Genomic DNA, 20,597 nt, shown 5'->3' with positions numbered 1-20,597 from the left:
AATATCGACAATTACCAGATTAAACACATTCATATCTAATTAGTAGTATCAAATTTAGGTTAATTTCTGCCGACCTTCTGAAGGACATAGACAGTGTAGGTTGAGGGAATTAAACTAAATGATTATCTTCCACTAACCAAGAGAAGAGTCAACTTGAATCAATCTAAGACCATCAACCATTCACAACCAAAATCAAATTCCACAACAACCAATGCTTGAGCTCTTTTATTTGCAAAAGTTATGATTCCTCCGTGCAAAAATTTCTGCAGGAACTACATGAAAATCTCTGAATCTATCAATGTAAATGTACATTACATGAAGACACTGTAATTTGCCGTTTATATGAATTAGCACATTCACAACTGAATAGGGAACAACAACGGTAAGAACAGAGGCTACTTCAACTTTGTGCTGAAGTCAGAAAGCTGAAGAATCTGAATCCTGGAGATTCTAGAAGCTTCGTCTCTCTCTTCCTCTGTATTGTACCCCCAATCCCCTAATACAATTAAACCAGAATCAGCTATCATGGGCGAATAAAGCATAAACAACAATTGATGACAGAGAAGTGAAAGAGTAAATGTGTGATAACACTCAGGGTAGAAAGAAGTGTACCTAGATACAAGCTCCAACCATCCAATTCAGGTTCTTTAATAACATTCTTTAGGGTTGCCAGTCTATCTTCCACAAAGCTGACCAAAGTTCAATATTATTGTTCTCATTCAAAGGTACTAGGTTATAGTAATAAGCATTAACCGCATAGAAGGCAGAATGTCAGGTCTCAAAACACTCTATCACAGTCACAATCATATTACAACATGCTCTATTATGTTAAATATTTAGCAGAAAATTACGTACTGCAGTTTCAGCCCTTGATGTTCTGGTTTCTTCTGAAGCATCTTCAATACTTCTACCTTAGGACTGGAAGAGGAGTTTCATATTACATATACACATACTAGAGACAGTAAAGTTTCACGCTACAGAAAGTATACCACAGGCTAAGTGCCAAAATACCAATAACAGACTAATATCAAATTAAAACCATACCCAGATCCAAGACCAAATATTCTTTCAGGTGGTATTGTAACTCCTGCAAGTTCTCGCAGTAAAGCGTCAGCAAATCGGCTCTGCAATATGTATAAGAACAGAAAATAAGGGGATGGGAAGATGATAAAGGCAAACTGTGTACTGTACCAGAAAGTCCGCTAACTGCTGGTTTAATATAAAATCTGTGAATAAAGACTTGAGAGTCCACAAAAAAACAAATGATCTAAAAATAAGTGCTTGCCTCGGGTTCATACCTGCTTTGTGGTGACTATATATATTGTCGAGCTTGCAAATCTTAGAGCATCAGATACACCTGGATATAATCTGCAAGCAAACTCTCTCCTACTCAGTTATGCACAGGGCTCTAGCAGCAACTCTGAGAATAGAGTAAAACTATGCTAGACAAGAATCCATTAAGCCAAAAATTTGAAATCATACAACCAACACGAATGCTATTATCTTTTGCTTCAGATTTTGACCATGCAATCTCTAGCAAACACATCACACACACATATATATATATACATGATCGCTTTGCAAAATATTGAAATTGGGTACCTATTTGCACCAATCCAAGTATTCAAGTCCTGGTCCATCCACTCATCCCTGACCTTTCCGAACAGATTTACAAGAGGATCCCTTTCCTCACCCCATTCCTCCATAATCACAGGCTTCAATGCTGACCACTTCTCCAATATTCCTTCCACTGTGAGCCCTTCTGCAACTGATGACTTCCTTATAGAAGGAATTCTCATCTCCAGAAGTAACCTCACAAGTAAAAGATTCTCATACCCAGTTTCCACCACAGGTCTCACCTAATTCATCATTCATTCTTCACTATCAATCACTCAATTCCTAACATATATATAAATGGTTTCGTGTACTTAAGCATATGGAGAACTTACTACGTGCATTTGATCAACAACCCAATTCTCTAAAGCCGAATCAACACCGTTGAACAGAGCTGGCCATCTCACTTTAGCAGCCTACATTACCATTGGATCAAACTAAACATTTTTGAAGTAAAAAAGCTTCAAACTTTGGAACAACATAAACACAAACACTACCTTCACAGCAGAGACGGAGCTCTCTCCGCAGCTATCGCAGATAACTCCATCGAAATCCAAAGCGTACAAATCCCCCATTTCTTCACTCCCTCTGGTCCTTACCTTGGTTTCTGTGACGGAGGTCTCCAAGTTGAAGTACTTATTCAGTTATTCTTCTCCACAGCTTGTGGAAATTGGATTGAATTAGTTTTGGTCCAAAACGACATGGCGTCTATAATCCACTGCATCACATTTGTCTGATATCAGACTGACGACAAAAAAGTGAAAGGTGCTTTCTTTCGCACATACCCTGTTCAAATTCCAGCAATTCCCAGAATCCAACGGTCCAAACCCAAATCAAAATAAGGTTCAGTTAGAGACGAAACCCAGAAAAACCCAATAACAAATAATGTTCAAGTTGAGGACCCAATTCACTATTGAAGCTGAAAACTATTGACAGAAAGAGCTAATTTGGATTACCCGAGTCCGTAAGCCGAAAGCCGGTCCGGAATGCTGGTTCATCATCTCCACCTGGATCTCTGGTGGAGTGGTGGGTTGACATTGGAAGAGGGTGTAGACTTCTTGCCCCAAGTTTCGTCCTTTTCGTTTTCTGCGACGTCGTTCAGGTCGTTTGTAATGTGGATTCTTTTCCGATTTGCTCTCTTGGCGAATTGGAGATATCGTCATTTTGGGGGAAGATGAGGGGTAGAACGGAGAAAATTAGTTAAACCATGCACCCGCCGTGTAAAGTGATCTCGACTTTTAGTATTTGTTGTCAGGGAAGACATCACCAATGGTCACTGAGTTATGACTTATTCGACACTTAACTCACTGTATTTTCAACAATATCACTTAACTCACTCAGTTTTACATCCGTCTTTCACTTAACTCACTGTCGTTAATTTTGACATTAAAAGCTATTAAAATTGAGGGTATATTTGTCTAAACACTAAAAAAAAGCATTTCTAACTTTTTTTTTTAAAAAAAAGACAATTTTTTTTTCAAATTATATTTAAGTTAAAAAAATCATTTTTTATTAGAAATCTCATAAATTTAAAAAATTTAAAAAAGTCTAATAAATGTAAATTGAGGGTATATTTATCTAAACACTAAAAAAATGCATTTCTAACTTTTTTTAAAAAAAAAAGACAATTTTTTTTCAAATTATATTTAAGTTAAAAAAATCATTTTTATTAGAAATTTCAGAAATTTAAAAAAATTGAAAAAAAGTCTAATAAATGTAGTTTTTTTAAGTTAAAAATGATTTTTAAGTGTTTTGACAAATATACCCTCAATTTTAACGGCTTCTAACGGTAGAATTAACGGCAGTGAGTTAAGTGAAAGACGGATGTAAAACTGAGTGAGTTAAGTGATATTGTTGAAAATACAGTGAGTTAAGTGTCGAATAAGTCATAACTCAGTGACCATTTGTGATATTTCCCCTTTGTTGTTAATGTCAAAATAAATGGAGTAGTCATTCGTGCACTTTTTGTTAATTGATGCTTGTTAGAATACATAAGTTTTGTGGAGAATCCTAGTATTATTTCAAGATGTTCTCTCTAGCTTATTGTAATTTGAGGTTCAGCCTCTATGTCCCCCCCTTGTATTCTGCAATTTCATTAATCAAGGCTTGAGGGCAGCCGCACCAGCCCCATTTCAAAAAAAAAAAAAATTAACAACAAAATGTACTTAATGTTATCCAGTCATCTATTTCTGTTAATGCAAATACATGTCGGTGCTATGAATATCTTTTAATGGATATTTACTTTTTTGAAAAGTAGAAACTGTGTTGCATATTTAGCAATACTATTCATTTTGTAGTTAAAATTTTAGCCAAAATAACTAAAAAGTCATTTTGACTAGTCACCTTTAAAATATATCCGCATTAGTTCTCTTTACTTTAACTACTTTTGAATTTATATTATTAAATGAAAAAAAATATTTTAAATGCATTTATAAATTGCATAGAATAACTTAAAATGAATGTTTTAAATTTATAAAAATAATAGAGAACTTTATCTCGCTCTCTTTACTTATAAGTAAGATAGCTAAAAGTTAAAATAGAGAGCCACTTAACATCTCCAACAGTAGAAATTATTTTTTAGTTAAATTTAGCTAAAGTTGTGAAATATAGTTATTGATTTAACAATGTTGCTCTAGCAATGGTAGCTATTTGTAAATAATATACTATGTTTTATCAAATTGTAAACTGACATGGGAACAAATATAGGAGAGAAATATAACTTTTTCTTTAGCTATGCAGGATTCTCTAGCTAAATATAGCTAGCCATCTAGCAGACTCTCTATTATGGAGAGGATGTTTAGCTTTTTATTAATTTTAGTAGTTGCATCAGACTCTTGAGCTTCTCTGAAATGGGGGCACTTTCGAAAGCTTGGATTATGCCCGAAAAGCCTTTGAGGAAACAAGGTAAGTTCGCTCAGTATCATTTAGTCTAGTGATATAAATACATATAAGTGATAGAAGTTATGAGTTCAACTCACAAACTGATTATTATACATTATTTATTGTAATATTATCAGTAGTTTTATTTCTACTTAAAAAAAAAATTGTAAGTTCAAGAGTATTGGTATAGGACTTGATAATAATCTTCAAATGAATCTACTTGCAAAGTACTCACACCCGAGTGTGAGCGTTACGAACTGAGTTAGGATTATATGCTATATAAAAATCATCCTTATTTTGTGTCGGTTCAAATAACTACCCGCAATTTCTCCTTTTATTTCTTTATACAACTCCTTCTCATCTACATGCACTTGCAAAGCACAAGTATCAATTTCGACTTCGTCCCTTCATGCCGGATCTCATCTCCGAAAATCAATCTGCCTTTGTTTCTGGGAGACAAATCCAAGACAATATCCTTGTTGCTCATGAATGTTTCCACCACCTTAAGCTTCTCAAATCTGGTTCGGATGGTGAGTTTGCTCTAAAGCTTGACATGAACAAGGCATATGACCGCGTCGACTGGAAGTTTCTGGAATTGGTTTTACTAAAATTGGGGTTTCATCCTTCTTGGGTTCGATTAGTGATGGCCTGCGTCACTTCTGTTTCTATGGCAGTGTTGGTCAATGGAACTCCTGGCAGGAAGTTCAGGCCTACAAGGGGATTGAGACAAGGTGACCCACTTTCCCCCTTTCTTTTTCTTTTCATTAACGATGTTCTGTCGTCAATGATCAGAAGGATCTGCAACAACCGTCTTCTTGATGCTGTTAAGCTTGGTCTGGATGGCCCGGAAGTTAGTCACCTCTTCTTTGCTGACGATTCCATTTTCTTCCTAAAGGCTACCTTATACAATTGTGAGGTTTTATCTGACACTCTTCATATGTATTGCACTGCTTCTGGTCAATCAATTAATCTTCACAAGTCCTCCTTATACTTTAGTCCCAACACAAGACCGGAGATTGTTCATCTCATTAGCCATATCTTGGGGATGAAAGCAGTGATGAACCCGGGTTCGTATTTGGGTCTTCCAACCATTTGGGGTCGATCAAAGATTTCTGCTCTGAATTATGTGAGAGAGAGAATTGATAAAAAAAAATTGAGGGTTGGAATCTTTCAACCTTATCTCAGGCAGGGAAGGAGACCATGATTAAAGCGGTCGCGCTTGTTGTTCCGGCGTATCCTATGACCGTTTTCAAGTTTCCCACAACGGTATGTAACAAGATTTCCTCCTCATTGGCCAATTTCTGGTGGGGGAGTAGTGCATCCAAGTCGGGTATTCACTGGAAGAAGTGGGATATGCTTAGCCTCCCAAAATCTGTTGGAGGCCTTGGTTTCCGCAACCTTGCAGATTTCAACATTGCTCTTCTAGCTAAACAAGGGTGGCGTCTATTATCCAATCCTCAAGCGCTATGGGCTCGGGTTTTGAAAAGTTTGTACTTCCCACACTGTTCCTTTCTCCATGCAGTTCGAGGTCCGTCCCCTTCTTGGGCGTGGTCTAGTTTGCTGGAGGGTAGATCTCTCCTTGCTGCTGGCTCTCTTTGGAAAATCGGTTCTGGGGCGAATGTCAATTTTTGGCGTGACAACTGGATTCCACGACATCCGAACTTTAATCTAAGTTCCCTTATGCCCCCTCATGCTCCATTTACGCCGGTTTCCTCACTCATTGACAGATCTGCAAATGTGTGGAATCTGCCCGCCTTACAAGCTCTTCTCCCTTCTGAGGTAATCACTGCAATCCGTGCTACACAATTTGGGCCCCCTCTTGACTCGGACAAGCTCATTTGGTCTGCCTCCACCTTGGGGGAGTATACAGTCAAATCTAGTTATAAATTCGCCGTTTCGAGGTCCATTCCTACTCTCATTTGTCACCCCCATCAGTCTCATCAAATTCATCTTCAAGTCTGGAAGTGGATTTGGAAACTCCGTGCCCCATCCAAAATCAAGTTCTTCTTGTGGCGTGCTGCCTCCAACATTTTGGCTACAAACTCAAACAGATTTAGAAGACACTTGGCTACTTCCTCTATATGTCCTCTCTGTGACTCTAATCCTGAGACGATTGAACATGGGTTACTTCTTTGTCCTCTGGTTATTCTGACCTGGTTTTCACATCCTCTCAGTTACCGTATCGACACTCAAGGAATTACCACCTTTGACAATTGGTTGTTGGTGCTGTTTAATTCTGACAATGGTTTAGCTCTGGCTGATGCTCATTTGCCCACCCATGTTGCTTTCCTTCTGTGGTATATTTGGAAATACAGGTGTAATCTCATTTTCAAGCAAGTTCCTTATAATCCTTCGATTGTCGCTTCTCTTGCCTTCACTGCATCAGGGGAATTCCTTCAGATCCCTCCCAAGCTGCTCCCCCCGAGACACTCGATCTTGCGTCGTTGATCTGTCTACCAAAGAGACCCATTGGTCTGCCCCTCAATGTGGTTCTCTTAAAATAAATTCCGATGCGGCCTGGGATGAAGATTCGAACTCTTGTGGTTTGGCGGTGGTGACGATCCATCTGGAGCCATTGTGGGGGGCTCCTCCAGGTTTGACTTCTCTTCCTCTCCTTTGGCTGCTGAAGCTATGGCTATCGAGCTTGGCCTCATCGCAGCCTCTTCCCTCTCCCTCTCTTCTCTGCTGCTGGAATCTGATTCCTTATCTCTGATTTCTGCTCTGCAAAATCCCCTTTCTACGGTGGACTGGACTGCTTCCCGAATTGTTGCTCGTATACGAGCTCTTGCTGGCCACTTCCATCGTGTTAACTGGCGTTGGGTCAGTAGAAAAGCCAACGGTGCTGCTGATCTGGTGGCTTCCATGACTTTACGCAGGGTGTGTCCTGTTGATTGGTACTCCAATCCTCCCCCCTCCCTAATGTGTATTTTGCTTTTCGATGCTGCGCCCCCCCCCCCCCCCCCCCCCCCTCATTAGCTGTGCCTTTGGAGTTTGTTTCTTGCTTTCTTTGTTTGCTACTTTGGTTCTTTCTTTTGTTTGTTTCCTTTGTAATGTTTCTTCAATGCCAAAAAAAAAAAAATATTTCTAATTTTCATTGATGAATGGCAGCTAGTATGGGTTAACTTTCCACCGTTGGATAACTTTGACTTTACAGTCACAAATATGATTTACTTTTCTGCTATTACATTCAAATAACACTTTGTTTTTCCACATATTGTCAGCTAACCTATATAATTCGGTAATGAGATACTCCTTTTGCTTTAATTTACTCCAACATCTTATGTTAAACTATTGCCATGCCATAAATGTATAAATGGTAACACCTTAGTTCAGCAACCACATATAGCATGGCATGGTTGAATGAATGTGATACATGAATTATATACACGACTAAAACGTGCATGTTGGATGAAAACGATACTAAGAGCAACTCTAACAGCTTCCCTATAATTTCTGTATAATAGGGAAGCAAAAGTAAAAACTTTAGCATCTTTTTCTTCTCAAACTCCAACAGATTCCCTATTTTACAGCAATCTCTAAAACTCCATATTCTTCCTTAAAATTTTAGAGATTGCTGTAAATATAGGGAATTTGGTTTTCTCTTTCCTCATTTTCCCTAAAATAGGGATAGTTATAGGCCAGAGAATCTGTTGGAGCAAAATAGGCTCATTTTTCCCTAAAGTAGAGAAAAATTAAAATATGGGGAAGCTGTTGGAGTTGCTCTAAATGCATGGAACTAACTTAATGAATCATGAGAATATAATTTCATGTCTCATGTCGAACTGGGATATTTCCCCACTGATCACAAGTCGCGAGAGAAGATCCACCGCTGCTCCCAAAGCAACTAAAGTAATAATTAAGCAAGCTCTGAATCTAACATTCTAAACGATACAAAGACATATAATTTGCTGCATACGTGAATTACTAAATTCAAAAATGAATAGAGAATAAGGTATGAACCGAAGCCACTTCTAAAAGCTTATGATGTATTATACCCCGAATCGCCTGCTAATCCAAATCCCAGCTCACTTTTGCACGAGGCGTATGTCATTGATGTGGTTTAATTGTATCATGGAAAATATAAGTAGTCCCATAGTTGCCAAGTTATATATATTGATGTCGCTTGGAAATTGAATTTAGTTTTTGCTTCATATTATTTATACTCCAATAATGGGATTAGGTAGGACTGAAATACCTACTGCTTAGAACAAGTAAAAAAATACTGAACCACATTCAGCAACGTATCTTCTGGGCGATTACGTACAGCACGTATGAACTTGTTAATCGAGCTCCAGCAATTAGAGTAGAAATTGCTAAGCAAATCATTTTATCTCATTGTACGTACTACTTTGAAAACATTGGACAACAGAAAAGAAATTATATTCAATATGTTGTCTTTAATAGGACATTGCCATTTGGACGTTAATCCTAATCCTTTAATTATTTATCCCAACTTTTAAGATCCGATTGAGTCAACTAGCAACCAGCCAACCAGAAAAAAAAGATTGATGATAGAGATGCCCATGCAATGTTTCTTTATTCTTTTTGATGAGCTAGCGATGGTGACCAAATTTATAAGAAAAAAAGATCGAAGAAGGAAGAATTAAGAGCTAGAAGACCAGTAATTCACCCATTATTCTCAAGAACTTGGCTAATGTATGCTGCTGGAGTGGTGGGGTGAGACTAGTTTTGTTGTTAATGTAAGTGGCTTTAGGGTTTTTTTCTTCAAGTTTTTGGTGGTCGTACCAAACTTGGAAAGACTCGTGTGCTATACCTTATGCACTTTTGGCAAAAAATAAACACTTTTGCACGATCTGAGAGCCATCTTACATTGAATGGGTGACAATCAACTTCATGAGCAAATCCAGCTCGATCAGTAAAAAAAAAAAAAAAAAAAAAAAAAAAGTTCACAAAGTAATAGAAAAACCTGAAACTACGTAGAAAACTTTCACTAAATTAATAAACCCTAGATTAAGAAAAGGAAAGCAAACTATGTATGGCAACAACCCAAGAAAGCAACTGGCGTGCGACCTTTTTTTTTTCTTTCCCCTCACCCCAACGAAGAAAGATCATGGTTTACTACTCGGATCACTTATACTGATAAACAGACCAGACCTCGCGATCATCTTTATTATAGAAGTTGACGCATCGTGTTCCTTAGCTATTGGCAAGCATGTTTGTTTTTGTGGGGAAAATAGCAATTTGGAACAATATATAACCCCAAATGATGTTCTAGATTGTATTTGTTTTTTGTTTTCTGTGTACGTTGATCTTCCTGGCTAGCTGAGATCGACTTGGGAAACCTCCGTGATACTTCGGATCAATATTTAATTATTAGAAAAACAGAAAGACTTGGAAAATTAAAGTGTAGACCCATAATTAACCCATTGTTTACGTATCTCCTTTTTGTTTTTTGGTCCTTGGCAGACAATATAAAATGAGGATATATTGGTTAGTTAATTATTATGGACAATGGATACGGGAAATTGAATTCAGTTATTCGAAAAGGAATTTGCTTCATCAAACAGTCTCTGCATATGCTCTTCTCTTTCACAAAATCTCTCCTCTCTTCTATCTGGTCCAGTCTACCCTAGCCTGTAAGAATTCTTTAACTAATGCATGCAGTTAAAATATATTTTGTTAATCTTTCTGTTAACTAGATAATATCTAAAGTGTCTAGCTAGCTGGTTATTCTATATTGGATGAATTTGATAATTCTTCAACTTTCATCTCAATCACCATTTTGCAGGTGTGTTAACGGTTCAAACTCTAGACGATCGATATTGTATCTTCAAAAGTCCTGAAATATGAGCAACCGTGTCGAAAATGTGTCAATTAACTTACGGTTAGTTTCGTTAAGGATAAGATGATTTTGCTAGTTGTACTGATATAACAGTTGACTAGGTCTCAGTTCATGTCCCGTTAATTCTCTTATTGTTGCTTTTTTTTCCTTCTTTTATTCTTTTTAACAAAACTGTAAATTTAATTAATCAATTTTTAAAAGATGGTACGTTTGGTGTACGTTGTCTTGTTCAGAAATCTAGATGGGATCATTCTGGAGGAAGAAGATAGAGGACATAAAAACAGAAGTGCAAAAGGGCCAGCAGTAGAGGAAATTCTTAAAATGCATGATAAGGCAACGCATAGATGGAATACATTCTTCATCATTGTCTGTGCATTTGCGGTCTTCATTGATCCTTTGTTCTGTTATATCCATGTCATTTGGGAGCACCATATGTGCTTCCATTACGACTGGACATTGGTCCGGACATATATTGGTTTACGAACAGCTGTTGATGTCTTCTATATAATTGACATTATCATTTTCTTCTGTGGTATTTGTAAGAAACGTAAAGGTAAAAAATTTGGGGCATGCTGGAAGGCTAGAAATGATCAGCAGACAGTACTTGCTTTGAAAGAAGTAAAAAAAAAAAGGGTACTTGCTTCCGTTATCCATCCTACCTCGCATTTTGGTTTCTCTTCCCATTCCAGAGGTAAGAGAACATTTTTCGATTAAAGTTGGCATAAATTAAACTAAGAAAAAATAAACATGGAGTTTTGCCCACATAAAAAATAATAATAATAAAAATAAAAAAATAAAAAAAGGGGATCAGGTTCTTGTTCTCCATCCTTTGGGGATTCAATTGTTAAACCATACTCAGATTTAACTTTTGGCTTAACCGATTGCACAATGTTTACAGGGACTCGTAGGACTCGCTTTGATGAGTGTATACTTTGATCCAATTTATGTTATTATTATTATCACCCCTTTCCAATATACATTACGCATCTTTCTCATCTATGGATCCCAAAGGTGGCATCCTATAAAAAAGACTGCAACTGGAAGATGGCTTAAGCCTTTGTTAGATTTTCTTCCTTTCATCCTTGCTTCTCATGTAAGTTTCATAACGACTTCAAATCTCCCTTTCTCTAAGAAAAAAAAAAAAGAATGTGATTATTATTTTCTTTTTTATACTAGTATTCTTAAGAATATGCCTACTCAACTTCCTCATTGGTCCTTCAGTTATATGGAGCGTTGTGGTATCGTCTTGCTGTACAACGACAAATAGATTGTTGGAAGCTGCATTGTGAAGAAATTAGAAGACATCAATGTAAATCAATACAAGATTTGCAGTGTCCATACATTGGATATACATACAACTATGATACGACGTTGAAAAACCAGACCATTAACTCGCGTTTGCAAGAATTATGCCCTACAAAAGATGCAGATCCAAAAGTTTTTGACTTTGGAATATATCTCTATGCTCTTCAATCTCATGCGACAGGTCCATCCAAGCTTCCCAAAAAAATCTCGCTATCTTTTTGGTGGGCTCTACGGAACCTGAGGTTCGCACGTATAGCTAAAGACTTTTTTTATCGATGGTCTAAATTTAACATTATTAGAATAATTTTGTTCTAATGATACAAAAAATCTGTAAATGTTCCCTCTTTCCTCTTCATTAACTGCTTCTGTTTAGCAGCAATGCAATCTATTGATACGAGCTTTTGTTTCATTTTCTCAGTTCTTTTGGTTCAAACCTCTTGACCAGCATGCATATCTTGGAAATCTTCTTCTCGGTTGTGATATCTATTAGTGGCATGGCGCTATTTTTAGTATATCTCAATGCAAGAGTGCAGGTACGTTGGTGTCGGGATCAAACTTCATATGAGATTATGTGTTCAAGTTTTATTTTGACTCTAATGCGCATCGACCTAGCTAATATCCTCACGTACGTACATGATTAAGATGGATACATCATTTAATTACTAAGCACTGGAAACTAAACTACCCATATACTTAATTATTAGCTACGTAGCATGCAATTTTGATCAAGCGACTTTTTCCATGAAAATGGATGATACGTACATACTCAGATCTTTAGCAACCTATCTATATGATTTAGAGTTTACATAATTCTATGAACTCAGCTATTGTGAGCTAATTATTTGTTATGGAATGATATGTAGGAGTCAAGAGCAAGGTCATATCACCTTAAATTGAACGAAAAGAAGCATTTGATGAAACCGGATATAGATTTGTGGTTATCTAAGAATGATCTGAAGACAATGACCAAGGACTCCAAGGATCTGAAGACAATGACCAAAAAGAAAAAGACTCTAAAGACGGTGATCATTGAAAACATAGACAAACTTGAAGAAAACACAGACATTAATGTGCGGAATATCATTTCTATTCTTCCCATAAAATTCAAAAGAAGCCTCATCCGCCTTCTCTGCTTGCCTTCACTAAAGAAAGTAAGCATTTTCTTTTTCTCTATCAAATGAATTAAATGGTATCAGCTGCAGGAAGATTTATGCATCAGAACCCTTCATCACATCCTAGCTGGTACATATGATTACTTAATCAATTAAGGTATCTAATTGGTATTAATCCGTAGGTGCCAATGCTTGCAAATTTGGATGAAGAAATGTTGAAAGAAATATGTGAGCATCTGAAGCCAGTCATTTACACTGAAGACAACTACATTGTTGAAAAAGGGAAACCACTTGGTATGATGCTCTTCATCACGCAAGGACTCGTATGGAGCTACACAACCAACAACGTCAATGTTGGAGGAACAAACTGTGGTTCCTCAACCAATAAGTGGTTAAAGCGAGGCGATTTTTATGGAGAAGAGCTTTTGAACTGGGCATTCAAATGTCCCTCCTTTACCGACTTACCCATCTCGACTAGAACTGTTGTGTCCCAAGAAAAAGTCGAAGCATTTGCTCTAAGGGCTAGCGACTTGAAGAGTATAGTCTGTAAATTCTGGTGGCATTTTATCAGGGAGCTCGAACAAGCAGATTTAGAACAGTGGGAAAATTCAGCAGCTTCTTCCATACAAGGAGCCTGGCGCAACCGTTTGGCAAGGGCTAGGCGTTCAAATCGCTGGGACAAATTTACTGTTGAATATTAGTGCATACTGCAAAGTACGCAACTACACTACTGTTGCAAAGTTCTTTTGAGTAGTGCTTCTTCCATACAGCAAGGAGCCTGGCGCAACCGTTTTGTTTTGTTTTTTTTTGTTTTTAATGAAATTAAGTTTGGATGGAGTCATTTCAAATCTAGAGAGTTAAAATTTACTAGCATCCCCATTTGTCAGGCGCGCAACTGCGGTATCAACAGAAAGTCACTTCTTAGCAAACAAATAGGAGCACCTCCTTATTCATAAGCCGCTATATAAAAACGTCAATCTTATTCTAGATAATTACCAACTTCCGTAGCAGCCATGATCCAAAAATTGATTGGTCCTGAACCATAAACCGATCCAAATACCCAAGAAGGTCTACATCTCAGGCTAGACCCACCCTCATCATTAAGTGATAAATGAGGGTGGCAAGACACCCTCCTTGAAGGCCTCCAAAAAAGAGCCCATCTGCCCAAGTTAGAGCCCAGGCCGTCATTCATCATTCTAGAAAAGAAAAAAATAAAACATTTGTATGAACTATAACATCTTAATGCATTTTCCAACTGAAATGAGATATTACTATATATTTTGATAAACCTTATATCCTGTACAATCTACAAAGTTGGTGATAGCCAATAAAATTGTATAAGGTACATCAGATCCATGAGTTATTACAGAAAAGGATATCATAAGTAGCTCATATTCACACTTAAAAATTCAGAAAATAACAATGTGGTCACAAGGCCTGCTCACCTAAGGGACTGTGAGGGACAAGTGAATCTGATGGCTGAAAATAAATGCACAGTTTTAAGTTGTTATAATTTCTGCTTTTATATTTAATACATGTGGTTGAGATACATTTGTCTCTCACAGTCCCTTAAAATTGTCCCTTAGGTGAGCAAATCTGATGTTGTCACATAATATATCGTAATCTTTGATACTAATCCACCGATCCTAGAACCTAGATCTTAGCAGTGGGAATTGATCTCAACTCAATCTGGTGGAGATACACATGGTAAACCGACATGGATTATTATCTCTACTAACAAAATGTACATATGTTTTAGCTTTAGCTGATCACGTTAATTTGATGATCTTAGGAATTCTTTCACCTATTTAATTTTTAAATTTAATTTTTATTTCTATCTTTTTACATAATGCTTTCACTGAATTTGATATTTATCAACACTTCCTTGGCTTTTAGAGTTCCAAATTCTTATTTTAGCCTAGTTATTTAAAAAAGAAAAGTCAGAACCAATTTTTCACAGGGAGAATTTTACAAATGGTCACTCAATTATGACTCATTCGACACTTTGGTCAATCACTTTAGTCACCGAATGAACATTTTGTCTCACTTTAGTCACTTCTCCCAATCATTCCAATTCAAACTTCACAATTTTTCATGATTGGTTGGACGAACATATCATTGCTATTGTGGCAAATAAAGTTTTTTTTTATAAAAAAATTAACTGAATGACTAAAGTGAATAACAGAGTTAAAGTTAAGTGACCAAAGTGATATATTTAAAAAGTAAGTGACCAAAGTGTCGAACAAGTAAAAGTTGAGTGACTATTTGTGATATTTTCCATTTTCCACAAGATCTCTTATTTAATGAAAAAATAGAAAAGCAACCAAAAAAATGTCTCTCCTCTCAAATCCTAGTCATAAGGACAACTCCAACCTTTTAGTCAAAAGCCAAAATGGCTACCCTAACTATTTTTCAGCTGCTCCAACCTAAAGAATTATAGTTACTAAAAAAAAACTCAAAGATTATAGAGTCAAAATGATTCTCTAGTCATAACTCGAGTCATTTTGACTAACAAACGGAGAACGAAAGCCATATTGGCTAAGTGGGACACATGGTGGGCCCTAGATGGCAGCTACACAATGAAGGGTTGAGATTCACTCTACATTGATTCAATTCAAAATGTATGGCCCAGATTAATTGGTACAGAAAACAAAAGAGTAAATATATAATTACCTAACTTCTAATGTTATAGCTAGACAAATGTGATGGATTAAATTCAACGGCTAATAATAAAGTAACAGATCTTTAAATGAAAAACAACATGAAAAAGTAAAAGAAAATTTTCTGAAAAATCAGAAAAATATTTGATTATGACAATATATATATATACAATAATTATATATGATGTATAATTTCATATTGCGGTTAAATGATTGTTTAAAGGAAAAAAAAATGCAAACAGTACCTGACCTTTGGCCCATTAGTAACTTTGGTATCTCAACTTCAAAAAATATCACTTTGGTAGCTGAAGTTCGGGTCCCGACCCAACATTAGTACCTGAAACACTGTTGGCCGTTACAGCGTTAGTAAACTGACATATATTAAAGGGTAAATGGGTAATTTGAGTCTTTAATGTTATTTGTTTTTTTTCCTCTACTCTCTGGTCCAAATCTAATCCGAGCACCCAGAAATTTGCTCTGGGCACCCATCTCACCCTTTTTCAGCAAAATAGAATTTGACTTGGGTGAGAGACGTGAAAGTAGAAGAAGGGGAGAGAGAGGAGTAAGAAGAGGCGGCTGTTTGGCTCCAATTTTGCTGCAGCTGGTCAACAGTCTCTTTTCTTGCGCGGGAGTGCCAGCACCGTTCGGGTGCGGTCGTCGGGGGTGTCCCCTGACCTGACTTCTATCAAGCGATTGTAGACGAGGAGAGCACCAACCTCGTCGTGGGATTCTTTGTGCCTCGTGGTGAGGACTTTGTTGAAGTTTCTTCTTGTTCACAAGTCGATACTCAATATTGCAGATTGAGCAGAGCGAAATCACCGGGAAGTATTGAGATCTTGCTAAAGCGTGACTTTAGCTTGGCTGGGTTGCTAGGGCGTTACCCTTGCTTGGCTGGTTCTGTAACCGTTGTGGTCGCGGCACTACCGTCGGCTCCCGAGGAGACTAGGACCGAAGCACGTTGACAGAGGGTTTGGTGGCACTGAAAGTCGGCTTCTGAGAAGACTAGGACTAGGAGTGTGATCACCGCTAAGAGAAAGAGAAGGAGAGAAGTTGCTCTTAGAGAGGTTTGCTCTAGAGAGAACTTAGATCATCTTAGAGATGTTGTTGTTGTATGTGAATGTGTGTCTTAGAATGAGAGGAGAAAGTGTTTATATAGGGAAGAAAAAGAAGAGTGAAATGATGAGTGGAAGAAAAATAATGAAAGTGGAGTATGAAAGTGATTTGTAAAATATGGAAAAGATAGAGAAATGATGAAATGAAAGCAAGGCATGAAGGTGCAAAAACATGGAAGTGATGATGATCTATTAAAGAGATTGTAGTAGGAAAATATATCCAAGGAAAAAAAGAAAAGCATCTAGCTTTCTTCATGTGGGTAGGAAACATGAACATGTGAATATTGAGCTGGTTTTAGGTCAGTTTCTGCCCCTTTATTCCTTCAATTATTTCTCCAACAAGCCTTCAGAATGAGCCTTCGACTTCTTCATAAAAAATGTTCCACTATGAGTGTAGATCATCCTGACAAATTTTCAGAGCTTTATTCCATGCGGTTGGGCTGGAAATGCTGCTGGACCTCTTACAGGTCCAGTTTTCCAGTTTTGCTTCTGTAGAAAATTGGACCGATTGTTTGAAGGTCTTCCACTCAAATCTAGCTCTGGCACTCTTCATAAGAAATGATCCTTGGGCTTTCTAGAATTAATCTGGAAAGTTTTAGCTCATTTAGATTTCATTTGGTTAGTCTGCCGCCCCTCCTTCCTTGTTTAGCTCGGTTTCTCCTAGCCGAAGTAGGAAAATGTGCTAAAGTTGACTTTTCATGCTTCCATGCTTCCATAGTAGGCTTTATTTAGCCTCTAAATATATATTTTGAGCTTGTCGACAATATATAGCTTGAGCCACTGACATTGGCTCAATTTCTCCAAGACGTGCCTTGTCAGGCCAAAATGCTCATTTTGGGTCCAAACAGCGGCGGAAGTGGTTGACGCGGCGGAGGAGGCGGAAGAAGGCGAACTTGGCCGCGAGGGAAGGGGAAAAGAGAGGTGGGATTTGAGGGGCGGGTTGGAGTTTGTAAAGGGTCGAGGATTTGACTAGAGAGGAGTGAGTTTGGGTCAGAAGGGGCCACTTGTAGGGTATGGTCTGAGGAATCGAGGCGTCATTTAGAGATGGGTAGTGAGCGAAATGGGAGAATTGGTGGGAGATTGAAGCGAGAGATGAAGGGTGGGAGGAAGGTGGGGCAGAGATTATGGGGTTGAAATCGAAAGAGAGGCCGATGCTTTCTTTTCTGATCTGAGCTTCTGATTTCTTCTTATGCGTTACATATGTGAAACAGACCCAGCACGTGAAACTGAACGAGGAAGAAGAAGAAGAAACAAAGATTGAGACTTTAAGGTTCGTTTAACTAGTTTTGATTCTGGGATTGTGGTATGTTTTGAAATTCTGGTGTTTGGTGGCTGGGCGAGTGTTTCTCTCTGGTTTGGGTTTTTTGGAGGGTCGGCGATGGACGAGACGAAAGCACTGTTCAATGTTATATATAAAATCGGCTTCCTGATAGATCGAAAGAGGGCTAGCTAGCTCTTGTAGATGGTAATTAATCATCATGATGTTCATGTATATTCACAATAGATTTGCTAGCTTCGCTGTAATATCGTATCAAAATTAAGCACACAGGGGAGAGGGAGGGAGGGAGAGAGAGAGAGAGGGGGAAATTTTTTGATCTTTCAGATGCTTCTGAGCTTGCAGCAATGAGATCCAAGGAGCATAACTGCGTTGCCTCTATTTCTTTTGCATTTTGGCATGTTGTGTTAGTCCAACAACAAATTGTTCGCTAGAGATTCAACAACAAATTGTTAGCTAGAGATATTTTAGTCTTCCTTGTGGTCCAGCTATCTGTTTTGTTTGCTAGCTATTCCAAATAGCTTATTTACTGAAACGAGGCCATTATTCAGGCATAAAAGAAATGAAGTTAATTTGTCCCAATTCTGGGTTTCATTCTTTGGCAATGGTCTGGAGAAGATGATGGGAGAGTTGGGAGGAAGAAGAAGACGAAGAAAGAGTGAGGAAGAAGAAGAGATTGAGTGAAGGGACGATAATACCCCTCAAAGTTTGCCACCTAGCAAACGCCGTAACAGCAAACAGTGTTTCAGGTACTAATGTTGGGTCGGAGCCCGAACTTCAGGTACTAAGGTGATATTTTTTTAAGTTAAGATACCAAAGTTACTAATGGGCCAAAGCCAAAAGTCAGGTACTGTTTGCATTTTTTTCCCTTGTTGAAAATGATTAAAATTCTGAAATGCTCTATAGCTTTTGACTAATGGGAATTGGAGATGCAAAATCTGAATGAATAGTAATGACACTAGATGTGTCAAATTTTGAAATGGTAATGACTTTTAACTAAGAGTGTCGAAGATGCCTTAATTAATAAGTGAACAAAATCAATTGAAAAGTCTATACCTATATTAATCAACCCTAAACTAAACAAAGTAGTGGCTTTGAGTCATAAAAATGGCATACAATGTCGGCCTCGAGTGGAGCCTTCCTCTCCACATCTCACTGCTTACTCACAATCATCCAACATCGACCTTGTTTTACGATTCACAGTGATATCATCTTGCTAGAACTTGCTTCTTGTGATTGGTGAGAGAGCTGACCTCGGATGGAAGATCCAACCGAGTAGGGATGCCTCAAGGATTGGAGGTTTTGGAAATTTGGTGGCTCGCCAGTGTGTGATGTGATTTAGGAGATTAAGGCCTCTGCATTTGTCGGCAATGAGTCCAACAGGGTTTTTATCCTGTCATTGAGGCACTTCATGGCGTCTTTGTTCTACCGGAGTAGGTGGACTGTGTTACCCCAGAAATTAGTGATTATTTTTCGAGGATTTTTTCGGAATGTATTCAGTGGTTGTTAGGAAGAGTACGTAGTTCGGGGATGATGTGGAAGTATTTCGGATGAATAATTACTCGAAACGTTTTATTTTCGAGGAGTCAAAAGGTTGACTTTTTATTCGTTGAGTTTCTCTGAAAACTTTCTTCACGAAAGTCGTAGAGTGCGTCGATACGAGTTGTGGAACGCGGAAATCAGAGTTTGTATGAAAAAGTTACGGTCAACGGAAAACTTTCCAATTTTGAAAATTTTCTATAAATACTGATTTTTCAGAGATTAAAATCAGAATTTTCTGATTGGTCAGAAAATCTAATTTTTTCCAAAGATATTTTCTCTCTAATTGCGTGAGACCCGATCGAACCAGGGGTTCCGACCCGACTTTTTCTTCACCGTCCGTCGACTTTCGGCCACGCCATTGGCCCGGACTTGGTCGTCGCTGCCTCGCCGTCCTCCCTGTTAGTCTGGTTTCTGCTGGTTCTCGTTGGAAATGACAGATCGAAGCTCGTGAATCAAAGCAACGCTGCCCCGATCGGAACTTTGATTCCGGTGGCGGCTAGGCTTGAAACTTATCAAGTTTTGGAGCTCTCCTCCTCTAAATCAAAACCATATCCGCCTTGAAGCCGATTCGAAGTTTGGTGGCCGGAATCACGAGTTGAAATCCAACAGCTGAGATTTTTCGAACTTGTTCTAGCTTGATCTAGGCTGATTCAGTCTTAGCTTCAGGTATGAAAGTTGTTCCTCTCATCAAACTCTTCATTTTGACCGGTTGGATCAACCCAGTTTGGAGGTTGATCTGGCGGCTCGTCCTGCCTCCTTTGGGGGCAGTTGTTTGTCATGTTATTACCTACTCGTCGATACGAGTGTTTTGATATATGATTTGTAGCAATTGGAGATCGTTTGAAATGTTAGGGTTTTTCGTAATTTCGATTATCTCGATTTTCGATCCGTGAGCATCCAACTATCTGATCGACTTGTCGTTTTGATATATTGACCGTAGGGGTGTTCCGGAGACTTTGGGTGGTCTCGGATGAAGTTCCACCTCGATTGGCGTTACTTTCGGGTTATAGTTCAAACGGGAGTTTCAAACTTTAATCGCTTTGTGATTCGTGTATTGAGATGAGACCGTTTGTGATTAGGTACTTGACGAAGTTATCTTGGATGGTTATTTTGTGATTGTGTTATCTCAGTTCTGTAAGAAGACAGAGCGGGATTCATAGGTGAGTAATCTCACAATGTTCATTTATGAACGGAATTTTCTTATCGTTTTGAGAGTTATTTATTTAACTGCAAACTATAGTTGGTATTAGTGGCATTCCTGAGTGAATAACTATGTATATATATGTATGTCTG

General features: G+C 38.0%; 2 protein-coding genes and 1 long non-coding RNA gene across 3 annotated transcripts; 2 read left to right on the top strand and 1 right to left on the bottom strand.

The window, feature by feature from the left end:
• Positions 1 to 197: 197 nt before the first annotated feature.
• Positions 198 to 2,731, bottom strand: LOC133715886 (uncharacterized). Its single transcript, XM_062142577.1, has 9 exons — positions 2,571 to 2,731; positions 2,112 to 2,400; positions 1,950 to 2,030; positions 1,603 to 1,859; positions 1,299 to 1,368; positions 1,045 to 1,124; positions 856 to 918; positions 613 to 689; positions 198 to 496 (listed from the first exon to the last, which is right to left on the bottom strand). Exons 2-9 carry the CDS (start codon positions 2,187 to 2,189, stop codon positions 396 to 398), a joined length of 807 nt encoding a protein of 268 aa, XP_061998561.1. The 5' UTR covers positions 2,190 to 2,400; positions 2,571 to 2,731; the 3' UTR covers positions 198 to 395.
• A 7,246-nt stretch (positions 2,732 to 9,977) lies between these two features.
• On the top strand, positions 9,978 to 10,983 carry LOC133714615 (uncharacterized). The gene is made up of 3 exons (XR_009848753.1): positions 9,978 to 10,091; positions 10,244 to 10,339; positions 10,531 to 10,983. It is a non-coding gene; the product is annotated as an uncharacterized LOC133714615 (long non-coding RNA).
• Positions 10,984 to 11,233: 250 nt separating this feature from the next.
• On the top strand, positions 11,234 to 13,540 carry LOC133714136 (putative cyclic nucleotide-gated ion channel 8). Its single transcript, XM_062140211.1, has 5 exons — positions 11,234 to 11,390; positions 11,519 to 11,844; positions 12,021 to 12,135; positions 12,466 to 12,753; positions 12,897 to 13,540. Exons 3-5 carry the CDS (start codon positions 12,049 to 12,051, stop codon positions 13,413 to 13,415), a joined length of 894 nt encoding a protein of 297 aa, XP_061996195.1. The 5' UTR covers positions 11,234 to 11,390; positions 11,519 to 11,844; positions 12,021 to 12,048; the 3' UTR covers positions 13,416 to 13,540.
• The last annotated feature ends 7,057 nt before the right edge of the window (positions 13,541 to 20,597 follow it).

Source organism: Rosa rugosa, chromosome 6 (genome assembly GCF_958449725.1).
Source record: "Rosa rugosa chromosome 6, drRosRugo1.1, whole genome shotgun sequence".
Lineage (NCBI taxonomy): Eukaryota > Viridiplantae > Streptophyta > Magnoliopsida > Rosales > Rosaceae > Rosa > Rosa rugosa.
The sequence above is the reverse complement of the archived record's forward strand: the minus strand, read 5'-3'. Positions and strand labels throughout refer to the sequence as shown.

Excerpts from the sequence above, each read along its gene's own strand:
- LOC133714136 (XM_062140211.1), top strand. The coding sequence starts at position 12,049 with ATGCATATCTTGGAAATCTTCTTCTCGGTTGTGATATCTATTAGTGGC. Across the intron at positions 12,136-12,465 it reads ATCTCAATGCAAGAGTGCAG|GAGTCAAGAGCAAGGTCATA; the intron begins GTACGTTGGTGT and ends AATGATATGTAG. Across the intron at positions 12,754-12,896 it reads GCTTGCCTTCACTAAAGAAA|GTGCCAATGCTTGCAAATTT; the intron begins GTAAGCATTTTC and ends ATTAATCCGTAG.
- LOC133715886 (XM_062142577.1), bottom strand. The coding sequence starts at position 2,189 with ATGGGGGATTTGTACGCTTTGGATTTCGATGGAGTTATCTGCGATAGC. Across the intron at positions 1,369-1,602 it reads ACTTGGATTGGTGCAAATAG|ATTATATCCAGGTGTATCTG; the intron begins GTACCCAATTTC and ends GTTTGCTTGCAG. Across the intron at positions 919-1,044 it reads ATATTTGGTCTTGGATCTGG|TCCTAAGGTAGAAGTATTGA; the intron begins GTATGGTTTTAA and ends CTCCTCTTCCAG.